The 21,109-nt window shown below is 38.4% G+C and overlaps 1 protein-coding gene across 1 annotated transcript in view; it reads left to right on the top strand.

Annotated features, from left to right (window-relative positions):
* The first annotated feature begins 3,349 nt into the window (after positions 1–3,349).
* The window catches only part of LOC122812856 (zinc-binding protein A33-like), a 55,174-nt gene continuing 37,414 nt past the window's right edge, over positions 3,350–21,109 (top strand). The window contains exons 1-4 of the mRNA XM_044084897.1: positions 3,350–3,439; positions 7,655–7,894; positions 13,091–13,113; positions 17,716–17,825. Coding sequence (XP_043940832.1) covers positions 3,359–3,439; positions 7,655–7,894; positions 13,091–13,113; positions 17,716–17,825 — 454 coding nt within the window. The 5' untranslated portion in view covers positions 3,350–3,358. The remainder of the gene's footprint in view (positions 3,440–7,654; positions 7,895–13,090; positions 13,114–17,715; positions 17,826–21,109) is intronic.

The raw sequence follows: 21,109 nt of genomic DNA, 5'->3' as shown, positions 1-21,109 counted from the left end.
GTCTTGGATTACCTGTCTACCTCTAGCCCTCCTTTCCATGCACAACTCCCACCTCAAAGGAGTCACCCCATTTGAGTTGTTGTATGGGAGACCTTATTACGTCCGCGGTGGCAAAACTTGTTGCCTGCGGGCGTGAGGGGGTGAGGAGATAGCTGAGTACATGAGGAAAATGCTGACCAATACTAACAGCTGTTTAACGAATGATTGTTTTCAGGTTCAAGAGGCGACAAGATCACGGAAATCAGACCGGCGGTGGGTCTGGATCAAAATAATAAACGCAAGAATTGGGCATCCCCAAATGGGAGGGCCCCTACCAGGTGCTAATCGCAACTCCAACAGCAGTTCGGATTAAAGAAAGGTCCTCATGGATCCACCTAACGCATTGCAAAATCATAAAACATTTTAAGTTAAATAAAGACTTGAGTTCCCTGAGGAACAAACAGACAGCAGCAATCATGAAGGACAATAATGAGAATAAGAGAAAATGGTTCTATTGCAATGTTTTATTGTTTATAACTATTGTGATTGTAATATTTCTGTTTTGGACATTTCTGTCTTTTAATGAAGCTAGCCATTCAAAAGAGACAAACACACCAGCTGGCATCCAAACTTTAATACATATCAAGCGATTAAATATGCATATGCATCCTCAATGAATGTCTCAAATTGTTGGGTATGTACTGCAATACCTACTGTACACAGTGGCTTAATGTTAGGGACAGCCCTCTGGGAATAAATGATACTTGGAATAGTTTGTTGTTTGAAACCACAGAAGTACCACTGAGAGACAAGGTGGCGCTGCCTCTTCTGGGGCGCCAAAATGGAACAGTGTGTTTTCAAAAGATTGGGAAAGTTAAGGTGGGGCTGAGCCAATGTAATTTGACAATAGTTCATAATTGTACCCTAGAAGGGCAGTGTGAGACTAAGTTTGGAGCTATAAAAAAAGACATCAATGTAAATGATATTAGTTTTGTTGAAAAGATGCTGTATGTATATGGCCTGTTATTTAAGGGGCTAAAGCCAAATGGGAGTTATGAATTTGCAACCAATATTACCATCAAAACAAATGATTGTTATTTTATTTGTGGTAGGAAAGCATATAAATGGTTACCATATGGCTGGTCAGGAAGTTGTTTTTTGGGATATCTGATACCAGCTATCAGGCACGCAAATGCGTTGCCTCAAGATAAAATACGAAATGCACGTTCTCTTAATAAACCTATTAATCCCATAGGTAACATTGATGCGTCATGGATTTATCACCATGACTTGGCACACGTCAGCAGCAAAGGACTCTCACATATGGACCTAGGCGATGATGTAATTGCTTGGGCTGGTATTTTGCCAGCATATGGGACAGTAAAATCCATCTGAGAACTGAGAAAACTGTCAAAACTGTTAGAGACTCTGAGTAATGTGACATTTTCAGTGCTAGAATTGGTGATGGGCGAATTAACGGCGATGAGAACCGTAGTGTTGCAGAACCGTATGGCGCTCGATTTCACCCTAGCGGCGAAGGAAAAATAATTCAACAAGTTTCTGAACTGACTAAACCTGGTTCAAACCCCTTGACTGACTTTTTCCAAAACCTGTTTGGAAACTGGGGTTCTGTGTTGATGAACATTTTAATTGCTGTATGTGTTGGTGCAATCATATTTTTGCTGCTTGGCTGCTGTTGCATACCATGTATCAAAATGATAATATCGAAGGTTATCTCTGCCAATGCTACAAAAGCATATTTCTCTGATTATGAGAAGGTATACAACGTATCTGGGATTGTGTAAAATAAACAGTATACAAAATGTTGTAAGGGGAAATGTGGAAAAATACTGAAGTCAACATATTTTGTATTCTGTATTTAAAGGGTTAAGCAGAAAAATGTTCACTGCGTGCAAACTGAAATGTTCTGGAAAATGTTGATCACTGAGGAATGCAGGAGTTAATCTTAAACTGCTGATAAAGTTAATGGTGCAAGAATAACTGTGGTACTGGCTGGTAAAAACAAGTAATCAAACTATCAATTTTAATGAATGTTCTGTGTGCTACGTGTATGTACGTGCAGGAGGGTCTATATAAGGAGAACTCAAAGTACAAGTAGCCAGACTGCTGGCATATTACTATCATGTAGCAGATCTCCATGCATGTAAAAATAAAGCTGTTTTACTTGCTTACAAGAACTTGGTGTGATTCTTCCAGAATATGTTAGAAGAGTAAAATCTTTCGACACTAGTCCAATCTGCTGTATTCTCCAGATTTGATGGCAAATTCCAAGCAACACTGCAAGAATGTCATTTTGCAGGATTTGAAACAATTTAGGTAGAATTCCATCACTTCCTGCAGCCTTGTTATTAGCAACGCTTACTAAGGACCAGCTTCATTAACTTCATTCTCTAAGATGTCTGGCTGGAGTTCAGAGAACATAATATCGGTCATTCTTATATAGAGGATTATGACTGGGCCTCCAATCATAAGTCATGTGTTTAAGACACAGATGTCAAGAAATTCTTCTTGAGAAGAGACAGAAGCAAGGGTTGAAGGGTGAAGTTTAACATCCGTGCCCGTTTCTGTATTTCATTGCTTGATTACTATTTCTTGTGTTCTGTACAGATGTCTCATTCACCATTAGCAAGCTCCAAGTTACAGTACTAAAGCCCACATTTCTTCTCATTCATTTTTCTTGATTTGAATATGTGAATTGTATGTCCATACAACAATTTTCCGGCACCATCTAGTAGAATATCGATGATAAGTAATACAAGTAAACATGGTTTTAAAATAGCTGGAAGTAACAGGCAGGATTAGTTTATCTAAATTAAAAAAAAAACAACCCCATTTGATGTGTGGCTAACTTAATAGGTAGAAAATGCTATTCTGCTGTCAGCAATTTTTTTCAGGGCTAAACATCTTTGATGCAGAATGCATTAAAACGTGTTCTGTGCATGAAGGATGGAGATCTGAAGATGAAGGATGGAATGTAATTCACACGGATAAGTCTGAAATATTATGAGTAGATAATACAAAAGAAGTTAAAACCAGGTATTTCCCAGTCAGAGAAAGATGCATTTTGGTCACAGTACTTTTCTTGTTTGTATCTTAGCCAGTTTTTTCATGAAGATAAAACATGGCAAACTGGAATATGTTCTGTTTCAATTTTTTTTTTCTGGAAGGATGCTGATGTTAGGTGACATGCTTATGTCATTATGCAGACAGTGGGATCTGAATGTAGTTCTTCAAGTTGCAGCAGAATGCTATGCATTACTCTCAAACTGACTTTTTTAATCTTTTTATGTACCTCTCTTTGTTTTTCCCTCATCTCTAGATTTAACATATTCTGTTTTTGTAGGATGAATTTAAAACAATGTGTTTAGCTCTTGAATCCCAGCTGGAAGACCTCAGAGAACTACAAAATAAACAAGAACAGAAGAAAGTAAACACAAAGGTAAGGATGTAGGCTAGCAGTGCCCTGTGATGCTTGCAAAATTCCTCTTAGTCCCTTTAATGTAGTCTTATAAAACAATACAATCAATTTTAATTTCGTAGAGCATCAGATTAGTTTATAAGGTCCTTTGGGATATATAGTTAATGCACTGATTGCATTTATGAAAACAGGATTGTCCTGGAGGTGGGGGTACTTGTGCTGTATCACTAGGTTTGCACTGATGGATGTGCAGTGTCTCCAGAATCTGTTCATCATTTTTTTTGTCTTTTTACAAACGTTGGAAAATTTCATTTTCAGAAGATACTCTCTCATACTGAGGTTCAACTTCTACTGCATACATCTCAAGTCTGATCGGGTGGTGTTGTGATAAGACACTCTGTCTGCAGTGCAAAACTGAAAAGTATAGCCATTTCATTTTCAGTTACTGTAATATCCAGGAGTATTATCTCAGCTGTAGATTTTATCTGATAAAAAGGCTTTTGAGATTCTTGCTGTCCCTGATTAAGAAACAGTATATGATGTGGACGTGGTGTGCTATACCTCAGGTGTATCATAAGGCTAAGGCACCTGAGAAGTAGGGGCATTCTGTCATATGGCATACCTTTAAGTGCAATATTCCTGTTATGTCTTGTTTACCATTATTAGAAACTATTAGATTAAGAAGTACAGTTGTATAAGAACTTACTATAATGGTAGATGCCCTACTGATCACTTTTGCAGTTTTCCAATACTGATGGGTTATTTCACTGAGGTAACCTGATGTCCATCTGGCTTACCAAAGCCAGAACCTTCCATATGCTCATGTGTCTGACATATGACCTCAGCCCGTAGGCATAGGGGTACATAATCGTATGTAGAAGTAAAGATAAGGCTGAGTAAGTAGAGCAAAGAAAAAAGATCAGGTAAAACAGGGGAAAAGGAAATGTTCCCCTTTGAGCCACAGGATGCATAGAAATAATTGGTACTGCGCAAGGTAGTAAGGTAATGCAATACTGCATCAGTGATCAGTAGGATATCTACTGTTATGGTAAGTTCTTGCGCAAGTTTACTATGTCCTTTAGATCACTGTTGCATTATTCCAATACTGATGAGAGATTCCTAATACTTAAAGGTTGGATAGGGTAGATGGACCCGGACAGAAGAACTGTTTACCAATCCAGAAATATGGACCTGACAAAAAAATTTGTTTATTTAGAGAAAGCATCTATTTTGTAGTGTTTTGTGAAGGTGTGCACAGAGGACAATGTGGCAGTCTGCAAAATGGCCCTGGAGTCAATGCCCTTGAAAAAGGCACTAGAGGATGGCAGTGCTCTGGTGGAGTGAGTATGCCCTTTTGAGAGGATTTATGATCCCATGACAGCAAGATAGTCTGAGGATCTTACATTTCTACATATGTTTATGTATCCCTACACCCACGGGCTAAGATCGTACCTCAGATATTGGAGCATATAGAAGGTTTTGGCTTTGGTACACTGATCACACATCAGGTTACCTCAGTGAGATAACCCATCAGTATTGGAATACTATAACAGTGGTCTAAGGAAGGACGTCAACAGTTAAACTGTAAAACTACCAGTTTTGTTTAATGAGGAAGCAGATAACAGTATGTATGTATTGTAGCTGTATGTAATATAGACATGTTTGCAGGATATACTAATACTAATCATCACAAATTATTATTCTGTCACTGACTCATTCCAAATAACATTCATCTTCATTCAAAACTGAACTTAAGCAGCACTTTGTTCATACCAGGTTATGGTAAGTCATTGTACCTTACAACCCCCTCCCCTGCTTACAATATATTCTGTATAAGTATACATAACTCATCTTGTAGACTCCACAGCTTTCATTCTTGCTAACTGCAACTCCCTGGCTGTATAAAATAGGAAACCACCCTGCTGTATAAAATAACCCTCCATAACTAATAACTTTCTGAAATTGCATGTAAGTGTTTATACTCCCCAATGACCTTTTCGTTGTCTTCCGCTGTCACTCCTCATGTCCAGGACTATATCACAATTCTCTGTTTAACATCTGCTTATACAAGCATCAAGAATATCCTGCTGTATTTTTATGAATTATTTAGTTCAAAATACCCTATTACTAGCATCAATGCCCCATGAACCTTTATTACCTAATTGTTAATGTACGCAATTATAACAATAAATTAAAGTCTATCTCATTGTTTCTTGTACATCACTCTTTGCTGTGTATGCACTCTTTTTATGATTTATATGTTGACTGCCTTGTGGAGCTTTTCCCCCTGGGCTTCTGATACAAAGGGATATTCTGGCCATTTCTGACTTTTCCCAGTGAAAAATGCAATCAATCAATCACTTAATGTGCATATGTATGTTTAATGTATTTCCTATTAAACAATGTAAAAGGAATTGCAGACTTTTTGAATGCTGCAGTGTTCTACATAATGCTGGCATTGGACGTATTTAGTTTACTTATGCTGTCAGTGGAACTGCTTTATTTAGTTTGCTTTGGGGTGTTGGAACAAACGTGTTCTTTTAAAGACTTCTACTTTAATGCCTGATGCTCTGTTCTTATGTAGGACAAGCAACAAATTTCTTTTCAAAAACAGTAGTTTTTATAAAAATGGCAAAGAAGATGAGTGACTAGACTTTAAGTAACTGCATTTAAAGTGTGCATTTATCCTCAGCTCTTGAAACAAACGTGAGTACTGTAGGCTTTCTCATAATGTTATATGAAGCATTCATTATAAGGTGCCCTGATCACCTTTTCCCATGCGTCTGTATTATGCACTGAATGTAATGTCCAGTTCTGCTTCCAATAATGACGTTGACATTTATTTTATAAAACATGAGTGCTACTTCTTGGCTTTATGATAACACCTACAAAATGATACCATAAAGGACTTCAGGAAGTGATTTTGCTTACATCTAGCATTCTGGATAATCACAAATAAATTGTTTCTTTAGTACAAGGGAAGTTACTTAACATACATAACGGTTTTAATTTTATGCACGGGAGTGTAGTTGAATATATATTAATTAAACAATATGGCATTGTGTGGCTTACTATTTCACGATTTGAAGACAGGAAGTTGCAGCAATGAGAAATATTTAAGGTAGGGGTCATCTTTACTAATAAAACCAACAAATAACATGTATAAAAATTACATCATTTGATAATATTCAATGAAACGGAGTTATTCCCAACTCTATCATGTTCTTATGTACATTTGCTGTAAAAAGATGATCACGTACTTATAACAAGCAGAGCAGTTGAGAAAGCCACTGAAATATATACTATTAAAAATTCATGTATTTTTATTTCTCTGTGGAATTACTGATTTTAACTTGTAGTGCTGAATTCAGAAAATACTTCTTGTTTGATAAGCCCACCTTCTAAACAGAAATACTACTGAAAGAAAAAAAAGCGTCCTAGTTTAAAATAGCATCCCTTCACAGAAACTAAACTGTGGCAGGATGGAGGAATATTTATTTTTTCTGCAACACCAAGACATAAATAATATATCAGTACTGTTATTTACTTGTCAGAATTTGCACTCAGTCTAATGTTGATAAGTACAAATTATCTAGAAAGTGACATGGATTTAATTTTAGCATATTTATTATAATAATCTAGGTAGGAATTTCAGTATGGTTTCTCGATTGTTCTGCACAGTGGCAGGATTAAACAAAATTGTTAGATGGTGATCACAGTTTTGTAAGTGGTAGCTAGGCTGCGAGTATTCTTATAGTACACAAGTAGCTGTGTTTACACATGGTGACTTGTGGTGACATGTCAGAGAATGAGAGACAAATCTAGAAATAATCAAGGACAATCAGGGGCACTTTGAAAATATTAGTGCTATTAACTTGAGATATTGACAGAATAAGATAATGTGAATTAATATACACGTTCTGAAGTAAAAGTCTTTAGGTTCAATTATTGTCATTGTTTATTAAGTGTAATTTGCCACCTTTTCTTCAAAAGTCCCCAATTTTAGGAGGGATTAAGAGGGAAAAAGTAAAATTTGTGTCAAAATCAGGGACAGTTGACAGGTATGGCACCATATCTACATGATAAAACTGTGGAATAATATTCTACATAAATTAATGATGTGCAGGGCATTGTATGGCTTTTAAAGGTTGTGGATATTCAGTGACAGGTAGCTGTTTCTTAAGAAATAAACCTCTTGCCAATGAATTTCTTTTGTCATACCTCTGTCCTTTTCAGTATGGTATCTATGTTCTGGAGCAGCACATTACATCTGAGTTTATCAAACTGTACCAGTTCCTCCATGAAGAGGAAGAACAATTGATGAAGCAGCTCAGAGATGAGGAAATGGTGATCCTTCAGAAGGTGGAGCACGTGATGGAAAAAATACAGGAGAAAGCAGACATCATCAAGACAATGATAGCCGATATTCATTTGTGGCTACAGCAACAAAAGTTGGACACTGTCACACTGCTTAAGGTAAGACAATACAAAATCATTAACAGATAATGAATCTGAAGACTGTTGAACTCTCCACTGGCATCTGATGAGTAACTTGCATTAAGGCATACACACTGATATCTCTTTTTTATGTTATTTCTCCATGTCTCCAATTGTTTAATCATCTGGATATCTTTCCCTTTGATGTTTCCATTAACACAAGCTTCCTATTCAGCTGTGGCATCAAGGTGTCCTGCTCAGATATGCAGTGTTCCCATGGTATAACCTAGAATGAGTGATCATGTCCACCCTACAGTCCTCTGCTCCCCTCTTCCATAGACTCTTCTACACAGACTGCAAGTGTGTACTGTGTACTCCCCTCCCCTGTCGCTGCTGTAATCTGTTCTGTTTGCAGAATGAACTGTAATACTGTCTGCTGGTTTCTACCATAGAACAGCAGCTCTCAGAGCCATTTATACTCTGTTAGGAGGGAGAATATTCCACTGGATAGGTTCATAGGTAATCATTAGGCTATCAGTCAGCAGATTATTACAAGCCTAGACAATAACCAGAGGTCAGAATCAATCCCTGTTCCTTGTATCTGTGAAGAAAATACCTTAACCATTATGTCACCCCTGACCATTCTTTCCATTTTGGCCAATCAATGGCTGATGCTGGCTCAGTCCGGAACATGGGTCTTCTTCTGTTAGTATCTCAGAAGTACAAATCTATATAATAATTTATGAAGAAAGTGTAGTAGTCATTTGAAAACAATATTACATTAAAACCTAGAAGTCTTAATGTTCAGGACTTTCTACCTTAGGAAATGAGACATTCACTTTGGTAGGTAGAATAACTTTATTCTACTATTTGTCCTGTGGCTAGGTGCTCAAATGATGGCACTTGTATGAAAAGCACACTGACTGATGGATAGGGGTTGCTTGCAACCAGGGGCTTGTCCTTGGCCTGACACTGATTGACCTTAGAGATGATGTATGAAGTTGGGGGGAGGGTCAAAATATATTTCATGATGAAGAAGAAGAAGACTTTTCCCACCAAAAAAATGGCACTTTAAAAATCAAGCTGAGCCATTTATTTTCAACTATCTCACTTTTTCAGAAATTGGCCTTTGATGAACTGACTTAGATTCAGGAATGATCCATATGTAGAGTTATACCATAGACTTACACCTCTTTTACTTGATTATTACAGTCCACTTCAGTATTTCTGTTTTCTGTAGAAATTTATAATTAAATTGGATCTGCCACCATGTTTTTGCCATTTTGAGCTCTTTAATGCTGATATCCATCTTTGCTTCGTAACCGAGAATACAAAAACTATATTTTTTTCAAAATTTTTACTAATATACCTTTGGTCAGACATTAAATGAGAGAGAGAGAGAGAGAGAGAGAGAGAGAGAGAGAGAGTGTAAAGTGAAGGGAGAACAGCATGAGTGCATTGTTCAACAAGTTCTAATAATAATAAACTAATTTTCTAAAGTTATTTTATATAAAATTTTGTTATTAGACAATACTCTAATATAACTCCCATACCAATGGCTTATCAAGGCCTGTAGACTAGGGTAGCATTAATATAACTCCCATACCAATGGCTTGTCAAGGACTGTTGACTAGGATAGCATTGCCATTAAGGTCATTTTACAGTAACCACTCACCAAATGCTCATAATCTGTGCTTTCATATATAGGAAGTAAACAGGATACAATCTCCCTGCCTATATGTCATTTTTAAAACCACCTCTGAATGTCAGATTCTTCTACATTTCTTTAGATGACTCTTGTTGGAAAGATTATGGGAGGAGATCTGGTCAGTGTCTAACGGTAACAGTTTAATAATCTAGATCCTTGGGTGCTGGTAGGCTTCAGCTGTGGTGCTCCTGGAGATTTTCCTAGGTATAGCTGTTGTTTTGCCTCATTGATCCCTCGTACCAGCCATTTGAGTATTGGTAACAGAGCAGTTACAGTCTCTGAGCATTATGTCACAATACACCCTCTACCACACCTGCTAATGACTTCTTCCTTACCTGCACACCTACTTCCAACCTCTGTTATACATTTTTGTCACAATACCTCCAACTATACCCCCCAAAAATGACCTTTGATTCCCCAGTTTTTTCACTACATCCAGTGCTAAATGAATCTTCAGTCTGTTCTTGAACCTGAGTAACAGTTCATGGATTGATCGCCCTTGCACTGCACATTGGGACAGTTTTACTACATATGAGTTATAGTACATATTACAGAGATGTTTTTGCTACATTATACTGTTTTAGATTATCAGTAATGTCAAATGAAGAATGTTTATGTCCCCAAGTTAAAAACTGAAGTGAATGACTGAAAATACATCCCATTCCCACCTATGAAATAATTAAACATGAAACTGGTGTGAAAACTTTAAATTTTAAAGAGTAGACATTATGCTGGCAGGCAAAAGAGTAGAAATGTTTGTAGTTTACAGACACAGTGGAGTCAAGCTGCTCTTAACTCTGAAGCCTGACAGAAGTATTGTAACCTTAACATCTTTGATAAGATAAATATAAACAAAAACGGAGTGCAGGGAGATATAAAACGCCAACAAAAAACAATTATAACTGTTGCAAGTTAAATCAATATATTTTAATAAAACAAAAAAAGAGAAACAAGCGGTTTTGTCTCCACATTAGGAGATTTTATCAAGTTCAAATATAAAACAAACTGACACCATTTTAAAATATAGCATGTCCACACTGTAACTCCCACACCACACCCCCCTAACTATATATACTAACTCCAGGATCACACTACGGTGGGGAAAAGGGCATATGCCTTTTACTTTAATGTGTCAGTATTATGAGTTTCAGTCAAATGAGTTTTCAGTCTTTTGAACTTTCAGTGTTTTGGTCTCAGTCAAATGAATTTCAGTCAAATGAAATTTAGGTCATATGAAGCAGACCCATATATATATATATATATATATATATATATATATATATATATATATATATATATATATAATAATTTCCTCACCCAGCATGGAGTCAACAACTGTGACTGTAGTTTTTGTATGTCTTGAGTCTTATTAGAAAAGACAGGACACAGAAATTTTCTGTATCTTTCACTCCATAACTGTAAAACTGTAATAGTCTTTGCTTTCTACTGGTCTCTTGTCTGTCCTTTCTTGTACATGAAAAACAAGCACCATGTTCATATCTCCATGGTAATATCATAATCCTGGGTGTGTGCATGAACATGGCATAGAGGGATAAAGGCCTGAGTATGCTTCAGGTGACCTGGGTTCTATTAGCGGCTCAGGTGTCTGAGGTGCTTGCAAGGGAGGTTGGGTGTGTTTATCTATGAGGAGGATAGAAGTGAATGCACTCAGGCCACACTGTAATAGTTTGTTATCCCTATTGGAGACCAGAGAAACAGTCATAATATGCCACCTGGGGTTGTGTGGGACATCATGCTGACATCAGCCCTTTGAGAAGTGATGTCAGGGTCAACACTAATGCCCACTGCATATCTGACACTGGAGGTGTTACTGAATGTGCATTGGACAGAAAAAAATAGGACTAAGCACTCACTGGCAGCAGTGTGACACTGCCTAAGTCCTTTATCTCCTCACTGGTCCAGGACATGAGTCAGGTTTAGCCCAGTGTAAGCTAAGGTGAATGCTGTTAGACCATGTGATCGAGGAGAGGAATTGGGAGGAGCCGATGGTCAGCATAAGATAACCAAAAAGAGCAGAAAAAAATTAATTATAATACTCAAGGCTGTGTTACAGGTAAACATTTTACCGATAATAATGTTATTGTCTGTCCTTTCTCAGCAAACTTAAGCAATGCCATTGTGGTCCCCTGATTCTCTGCTGCTTTACTGAGGGTAGAGTGTGTATGCGCACGTGTGTGTGTGTGTGTGTGTGTGTGTGTGTGTGTGTGTGTGTGTGTGTGTGTGTGTGTGTCTGCTGTGGATTAACTTTTAATACTTTAATCCTTTGGTGCTTTACTTAGGGTATGTATCAGAGTAGATGGGTAGGGTGGAGAGGCTAAAAAGTCTTTCTTTGCTGGCTAGATAATTGTATGCATATACTGTTTATGCATTTTGTTTGTAATGTTTACCTGAAGATATGTGTAGTTAACATGGATATTTTTGCAGCTTAAGAGTTCATGTATTTTTCTTGTATCCCAGGTCATTACTGTAAAGAGGTCCATTAGGCTGACTCAGCTACACATTTACCAAATGGAATATCATGGGCATACCTCTGAACTGCCCAGCCTTTCACAGAATGTCCAGATTTTTGCCTCATATTTTTGGACTCTTCCTCATAGTTTGTGACTTCTGGCAAATCTTTGAGGACTAAGTCACTAAATAATGTCATACATCTGAGTTTCAGATTTCAGATCCTTCTGAGAATGCATGAGTGCAAAGCCTGTTATTCGATCAATGCTCTAAGTTTGTAAGGGCAATATTTAAAATCTGTCCCTGGTTTGGGGTCTTTGTCCCTACATTATTTTTGGCTATGTCCACATTTCTTATACTTACAGCTTGAGAGGTAGATTTATGTCTTTCTTTTGGCTTTTCCCATTAGGGGTCACTACAGCGGCTCACCAGTCCACCGATTGATTGGCAGTGGAGTTTTTACAGTATCGAGTTGTCAGCCCGGTACCCAACCTTCACAGAAGGCACAGCACACACACGCACCTACCTGCATGTCTTTAAAAGTCACTCATCTGCAGGGAGGACATGCAGACTCTGCACAGAAGTCACTCTAGCCGAGAATTGAACTGGAGAACCTCTTGCTGTGAGGTGACAACACTAACTGCTGCACCACTGCAAGAGGTGGATTCATGTGTGGTTCTGAATCATCTATTACTGCATATTTTAAATGTATAGGGGGTGGGGTTGGGTGCTGGCCAATTAATAATGGAGAGTTCAGCATTTCCTGATGTGTCATTCTTTAACTATAAACTGTTCAGAGCATTGTAGATGTTGTGAATCTTATAAAAAATTACTTTTCGGTACTGCACAATATTTGTAATTCTGCAGATGAAGCCAGAATGAAAGACCTATGTTTAAAAACATTATGATTAAAAGCCCTGCCTACACCAGTAGTTATAAAAGTGTGATTAAACTCATGAAATAGTCAAATTTAAGAGGATGCCACACTATCTGCAATTACATTTCTGCAAATCGCATGTTTAATAAGTTACTAATTATTTTTTTTTGTTTTCATACAGGATGCAAGAAACCTCATTACACAGTAGGTATTTTTTTGATGGAGTCATAGCCCGTTCTTGGTCAAGACACATCGGTGTATATCACTTGATCAACAAACCTAATTGTTGCATAACTATTCGTCAAACCCAAATTGTTGAAACCTCTCTTCATCAAACCGCCGTTTCATTGAACTTTTTCACAGGAAAAAGAAATGGTTAGCCATCATCGGGAATTTGCCCTTTCCCCCACTGTAGTGTGATCTCAGAGTTGGTATATTTAGTTAGGGAGGAACAGCCCCCCACATTGGAGGCTGTGGGGGGGCAAAGCCCCCCCTTGGGTGGGTTTTACATTTTTAGAGTTTAGTGATAGGTGCTAGGTTGTATGGACGTTTTTTTTCCGTGTGGAAAAGTTTGATGAAACAGCTGTTCGATGAAGAGAGGTTTTGACAATTTGGGTTCGGCGAATAGTTATTTGACAAATACTTTTTTTCACTGAAATGATATAGACCCAGATACACTGGCTGGAATTCATAGGCGTTAGTGCAGTGACCTCTGCAGATTAGCACAGGTAGCAGCAATATGCGGGGTGTGGCGATTCAAGGTTGCAGATAGCCTCGCTGCAAAGTAACCAAAATAGCTCAATATGCATTACATGCTAAGTGAGCTAATAAGTGCATAATGATATAGAAATGAGTAACCCCATGAAAGGAGCCTTATGGATTATGCAGAAAAGGAAAGCCAGACTGGAGGAGAAATTCATAAATGCATAAAGTGGAGGTACTGCATGGCAGTACATACCCAGATCATGATGTAAAACATGAGCTATGCTGAGAAGAGCAGCAGCAACAATGCGGCATGCAGTGGAGTCCCTGCATTGTGGCACATTACAGCCATCCATACCACTGGCAGAGGTACAGACAGCATCTGACGCACCACCAGCTCACAGACCAACAGGTTTTACATCATACCTGTGTAGTTTCGGATACTGAAAGGGACCTAAGTGAACTATGTTATCCACAAGCAGAATCAAGGGGAATGCGTGGTATGTTCGTTCTTGTGGATATAAATGTATATATGTGCAGCTTTAACCATCTTAGCTGCAGGAACCTTTCAGTGACCTATGGGAGATGCATTCTGTATTTAGCAGGCATCAGCCTTGTAAATCCTAAATTATTTCCTTGGTATAATGTTATAACATTTGAAGGACCTTATTCCCCTTGTTATCAGAGGAGAGGACAAACACCAAGTGGGCCTTTTATGACCGATCACATTTCCCTGAGGTTCTGGAAGCTGTAAATTGCACACATCAATATATAACATTCTCATTTGGTCCAAATGGCCTGTGCTATTTAAAAAGAAATGGCTACCCCTCCCTGAACTGTCAGGTGGTTTATAATTCCCAATACTTTATTTATAATATGTGGATGTGTCACCCAGGCAGTTTACATGATTCATGCATGTAATACATCAGACCTGTATCAATGGCTCCTACATAGAGACCTAGTGTAGGATAACCTGGTTGCTAGGTACATGTACATGCCAGATAGACAGGTGTAGGCACATAGATGCTATGAAAGTAAAGAGCAGAACACATATAATATAAGTTGTGTGCTGCATATGATAACTTATGCTGTAGAGCCATGATTGAGTACCCCAGTATGCATCCCCAGACCATGCAAAAATAGACTACAACATAGTTGCATGCTTTGGGACATTGGGAGATGTCATGGGTCACATCCTCTAGTAACGGTGTTGAACTACTGATGTGACCACTGGGGGTATGGACTACTTTGACTTGTACTATAAGGGAATTATGTGGTCTGTGGCAGGGAAGGGTTGATATTATGGGGCTATCCATGTACCCCACCCCCTCGGTCAGGGCATGTTATGTGTTGAACCTAATGAAGATCATTGCCCACAACCAGGCATGGCATAGCCACACAATGCTACCCCATTTCCTCCCCACATACATACTGAACCTCCTCTAGTGTGTGGGATGCATACTATCTGCAGCTATACATCATTACATTGTGCATGTGGGTATGCATTTACTGGACCAGATGTGTCAAACTGTATACCCACAGGTAACAATGATGCTGTCTTAAGAGCAGTCAGTGTAGCCTGATTTAGGGCAGTCTTTTGCTGGCCACCTCATACCTGGAACTTCCCACAAACACAAACTCATGATGTGTGGAAATGGACTGAATGACGGCTGCAATGTGTCTCAAGGAGGTACTTATGGAGGCAAGATTTGCCAACAGCACCCTCAGCAGCACTGTGTGTTCCCTTTCCCTGTATTGTATGTCACTGTGCAACTGGTATATGTCATCCTATAAGTCACAGCACACTAACCATCCCAGCAATGCTGTAGATAGTATTAGTCTGTGTATGGATCACTGACCTGCACATCCATTGCTTATTTCTGAGAGTTGTAGCCATATCAAGGGCAGTCCTGGAGTTGTGATGGTCCATACTTCCCTGAATTCCTTCCCTGTGGTATGTATGCTCACCTCAGTGACCGTGCACATGTCAGATGCTCTGCGGGCTTGGGTTTCAGGTGGGGCCCACAGGTACATAATTCCTGTCATGGCACTGGTGAGGCTGTGTGCTCAGCTTGCACCTCTACAAGGGCTTCTGTCATGGTCGATGTCAGCAACCCCTCCTCTGTAGTGTGCAAACAGTCCCACTTTGTCATGAGATCATGCTACATGCATGTTGCCACCATTGTCAGTCACATTTCCCACGTTGATAACAGCCCTATGTTGCTCTGTTGCACTGGATCCCTCCACTAGTGAAACCTGGAAAGCTGTGAACACACATTAAATCATTGTCAGTTTTCACATAAGTGTCTGTATAACACTTTGTGGCATGTATACTGATACACATGAATATACCATTATAGCATATGTTGACAGACCTGGTCATGCAGGTTATTGCAGTTATAGACCAGAAATGCATGGCGTGATAGTTATGCAGGTGGGCCTTAGTCAATCCTTCACATTGAACATACATGGAGTGTGATATAATATAGTAATCTGTTGCATATCATACTGACAGATGAGTGCTTGGTGCTATCCCAGCATGCATATTCAAGCTACCCAGGTATGAGGGGCTACGTCTCATACCTTGGGAGCGACATTAAAAACTCATCAACCTCAGTAAAGTGCTTCTTTGTTGGTGGTCCAACCCTTGCAGTGCAGCTTTCTGTTACAGTATCCCGGGGGTCTCATAACATGAGGTGCAACGACTGTTTGCTGTTGAGTTACATTCACAGTGAATGCCCTCTTAGAAAACATTGAACACTTCTGTCACTGGTGGTGAGTCATTCAGCTGCCTTCCATGGCCAACTGGCCATACAGGAAAGTGATGCCTGGGCCTATTGCCTCCTGGGCTGCAATGGCAGCCATTTTTGCTAGAAACCTAAACTTTCAGCATTCTTTTGTGATCCAGCCTCTATGTGTCGTTCAACAGTCTTGTCCTTTGTCAAACCCTCTTCTTCATTATTTCTTCACCCTCTGTGTGTATGTGCCATCCAGTGTCCTTTCCTCCTTTTGTGTCTGTACCTTCCCTGTCTGATGGTGTCTTTGTTGTATGATTATCTGTTTTTTTGTGCTTCTTGCCCTTCTCCCCTCATTCCCATATCCAACTATTCCTTATTACCTTCCTCACCTACCCTTCTTTTGTAAAACTTAAAAAGGAGCAATTTCTCCCACACAAAAAATGACCCAATGTGGGTAATGTCTGTGTTTGCCTCTGCTTGCTGTTCTCTCCTTTTCTATTAACCCCATTTCCTTCCCACGTACATGCTGAACCTCATCTGGTGTGTGGGATGCATACTATCTGCAGCTAAACTATCACTACATTGTGCATGTGTGTATGCATTTACTGGACTGCTCTAGTTTACCTTAGCTATGCTGACCACTGCATTGTCCATGCATACTTTTCTAGTCCTGTTCATGCCATTCTGCAGCCTAGTACTGGCTGCCCTATTGCTCCTTTACCTCCCTATTTGAATGCAGTCATTTGCTTGTTACGCAGGCGCTATCCACACTGCTTGATGTATGTTTGATTAGGTCAGCTGTACTTGTCACAGTGACCGTCTTGAATAATAGCACGGCACAGCCACACAATTCTCTTCTATGAATCCCAGCCATTCAGTCTAAAAGCAGTAAAGTCTTTATGTATTTTCACAATGCCAGCTTATATTGCAAGCTCTGATTTCAGTCTGCAAACTTTCTAATGCTACAGACAGCGATTAAAGTTTGTTTGGTTGTCTTTGTTGTTATCATTTCTGTTTGTATTTTTCATGCATCGTGCATCCTCTGTACCAATCGTTCTTGTACTCACTTTCTGTTCTACTGTTATTTACAATCAGACTAACTTCTGAGTAAACATGACTGTATACATATAGCTGTGCAGAGTATTGCTATTATGAGAACCTTCACCATAGTTTTATTTATTTGCTTGTTTATGTTTTTTATTTATTTAACAAAATTAAGCATCTACATCAAAACATACTAACCCAAACTCACAGTTTTTATTGTTCATTGGGTGTAGTCATAGGTAATCAGAAAAGGATGAAGACATGTATGCATCGTTTGGCTCTGACAGCAGTGGTAAACAAAGGTGTAATATTTTCTACCTAGGAGCTGTGAAGAGATGTTAGAGGATGCTGATAGTAACCAGGAACTGGGGATGTTCCGGGGCCCCTTGTTGTACACTGTTTGGAAGAAAATGAATTCCATCATCTTCCCAGGTATGGCTGATAAATAAGACATTTAAGTTGATGAACTGTGTGTAACACATGCAAGCTATATCTGATGCAGAGATTTTAGTATATAATAAATTTACTTTGTTGTGAGTCAGCTCTCATTACTGTAGTGAACATTCTGACTCAAATGCAGAATATTGCAATCAGAAGATCATAAGTGGTAATTTATATATTACTTGAAAAATACTTTCTTTTTGTACAAACAATCATATATTTGACTTTCTTCTTTCTGATGAATTTTGAAAAATTATACGGTGCTAGTCACTCAGCTGGCTTGCCATTGAAAAAATATATTGAACTCTCTCTGCTTACTGCTGCTTACTGCTTGCTCTTGCTGTGGGATTTGAAGTCTTCTTAAGACACTCAGTCTTGCTGGCTGGATTCTGCTAAAATTCAAAGTCTGGTTATATTTGCATTCACAGTCTGTCGCATACAGAAACTTGCAGAATATACACTGATGAGAGAATATACTGTCTTTAAGAGCAGTAACCAATAACTTTTATAATAAACCAAACTGGACAAACGTTGCAGCTTAAAAGTACTGTTCCAACTTTACTTCTCATATAGTACAGATGATGTGAGAGATATAACATTTACCTCAGGACTAATGAGTCCCTACCCATACCCCTAACATAACTAGATTTAATACAGACTTTTTATACATATTTTAGTTAAACATACACCCTCCTGGTTTTGGAAAGATACTGCCTTCATGACGCAAATGCTAACACATCTGTTCTTGTGCAAATGCTGATAAGTGGAGAAAAGCATATTTTTAAGGAAACGCCTTGTGGATTAGAAAAGCACATTTTTTAAACTTTCTTAGAAAAGCATGTCCTGTTGTCCAGTGAAAGCAGATTACATTCTTGTCGTGTCTGTAAGAAGTCAGCTTTCTTGATGTGTGTGTAATACACTCATAAGCAAGTTCCTTATTTTTTTAAGCCACAGTCATTAAGTATGGTTGCTGATCACATATTACTAAACTCTGTTTCTCTATTTAAGCAAGCTTTTTCTTTCAGCATATTTACAACATAATTAATTTCAGCCACATATTCATAATATCTAACAAATTTGAGGGAACTGACGTATAATTATGCAACTGAGGTTTGTCTAAATCTGGCATTTCTGTTGTGCAAGAAGAAATGGCTCTCATGCAATTCACAACATCCTTGTGAGGGCAGCCTATAATTCCAGGGAGCTGCTAAATTATGCAGGGTCACATGATATACATGCATGTCTGTATGACTCTCAGATGTCCGTGATTCTAACAACAGCCCTCATTTTGCCTAAAACATTTTCTTCCACCTTCATAAATTTCTGATTTTTATAGAAACTGTAATAGACATGTTAGTTATAATTTCTTATTCTTAAAGAAATGCATGGTGATACAGCATGTTATCTGTCACAGAGAAGCACATTTTGATACACAATTCACCAAAAACTATTGCTGTCCCTCTATAGAGTACCAGCAGTTTCCAAGAGATTAACAAAGACATCAACAGAGTACCTATTAAAATCAGTTTCACTATTCTGTGACTCCCCTACATCTTCACTTGTTCCTGGGTTACAGTAAAATCTTCACAGCAATGACCAAGACCCTTGTAAGTGGCTGCTTTCCACCCACTTAACTTTCTACAAGTTCTGTGAGTGCTCCAGGTTTGAGATTGCTGGTTATATCCAGCTGGAGACAAACCGGTTCCACAGCTACAGGCATCGGTGTCTCCGACCACCAGGTATCTAACCAAAAGAATATGATTATTACAACTTCTATACCTTGCTTCTCCTGGTAATCTTGTAATGGAAGTATTTGAATATTCAAGTGCACAGCCATAACCATACCCTTTTACTTGAACTAACTGGAGTTAGAATGTAAAATGCCAAGCTGGGCAGACAAACTGTCATATCTATGCCATTGGGAATGAACCATTTGGACTCCTTTCAACTTCTTTCTTAATCATGGAGCAGGCTATGACTGTGACCCCTTCCTCGAAAAAAAAAAAAAAAGACAGTACTCAAACCACCAGCAAGAGAGTTTTTCTCTTGATGAGATGCTGTAACATTCAGATGGAAACTTTGTTTTTCCTTTCTGCAGGTTCTGATAGATGATTTTTTTTCACTCTAACATGACACTGTATGAGATACCTCCTAGTGTCTTCCTTGCTTCTTCTGTGACAACCCCGCCTTATTCATATTAACTTGAAAGTGTCACTCATAAAATACCTGACTTGTAGTACTTTGTCTTCTAGTATAAACCTGATATATCATCAGTCAAAGAAAGCAGTATAAATTCCCACATAGAAGAGACCGAGCTCCCAGTGCAAGGTTTCCAGGTTACCAGAAATTAAAGCAATTTTTGTAGATACCGGATGCAGCTATATTGACATAAGGATCAAATGATACAGTGTTGTGAATTTCTTCTCATTACTGTTGGGAAGAGGATTTTACTGATTGTACGTCAACAGGGTAATGACTTTAAAGTGATCATAACTAACACCGAAGAGTGACTTAACTTTGGTCTCCAATGTGATGTCTTCTTAGTGGATGATTTCGGCATTTACTAAAAGAGTACAACAAACAGTGGTTGCTGTGAAAATCAGTATTATTGAAAAAGGCAGACCCAGCAAAAGAAACACAATCCACAGCACCAAGGCGAATGAGACGTCCAACCAAAATGTTTTGTTATAAAACCAGCATTAATCCTTAAAAATATAAGCGCTTTTGTTTTTGTACACCAAAAACTTCTTCAGATACATTTAAAAATCCAAACAGAACTGTTTAAATCTCCCTCAATGAAGTTAGAAACACACCCACAGTCCATTACATCACCCAGAAAGCTAAAGTCAGAAATGTAAAGGCATATGCACACCATAACTAAGGGAATATGTACAAATACAAATAGTATTTGTTGCACTTATCGTAAAAATAATCAAAGAAATTATAAATAAATAAAAGGATAAGTAAAAAAATATTGCAGTAATTCTGTTAGTAACGCTCCAAAGATTGATGTTTTAAAACTGAAGCTATACTAATCATATCATTCAAACCCAGGTGCCTATAGGCTTCCAGCTTGATTTGCCAAATAAGCTCCCGTTGCTCCAAGAAAGTTCATCACAGATCACCCCTCGGACACTTATCCACCTTCTCTAATACATTAAACTTGAAGTCATGTGTTTCATTCATCATAAGGTGCCTGTAAAAGGCATTGGTAATTTTTTTCTTTCTGATTTCATAAACATGCTCATAAATGTGGTTGTACAGCTTTTGCTCAG

The sequence above is a fragment of the Protopterus annectens genome, chromosome 10.part0, assembly GCF_019279795.1.
Source record: "Protopterus annectens isolate FY-2018-M chromosome 10.part0, PAN1.0, whole genome shotgun sequence".
NCBI classification, from domain to species: domain Eukaryota; kingdom Metazoa; phylum Chordata; order Ceratodontiformes; family Protopteridae; genus Protopterus; species Protopterus annectens.
Note: the sequence above shows the minus strand (reverse complement) of the source record. Positions and strands in the feature narration are given on the sequence as shown.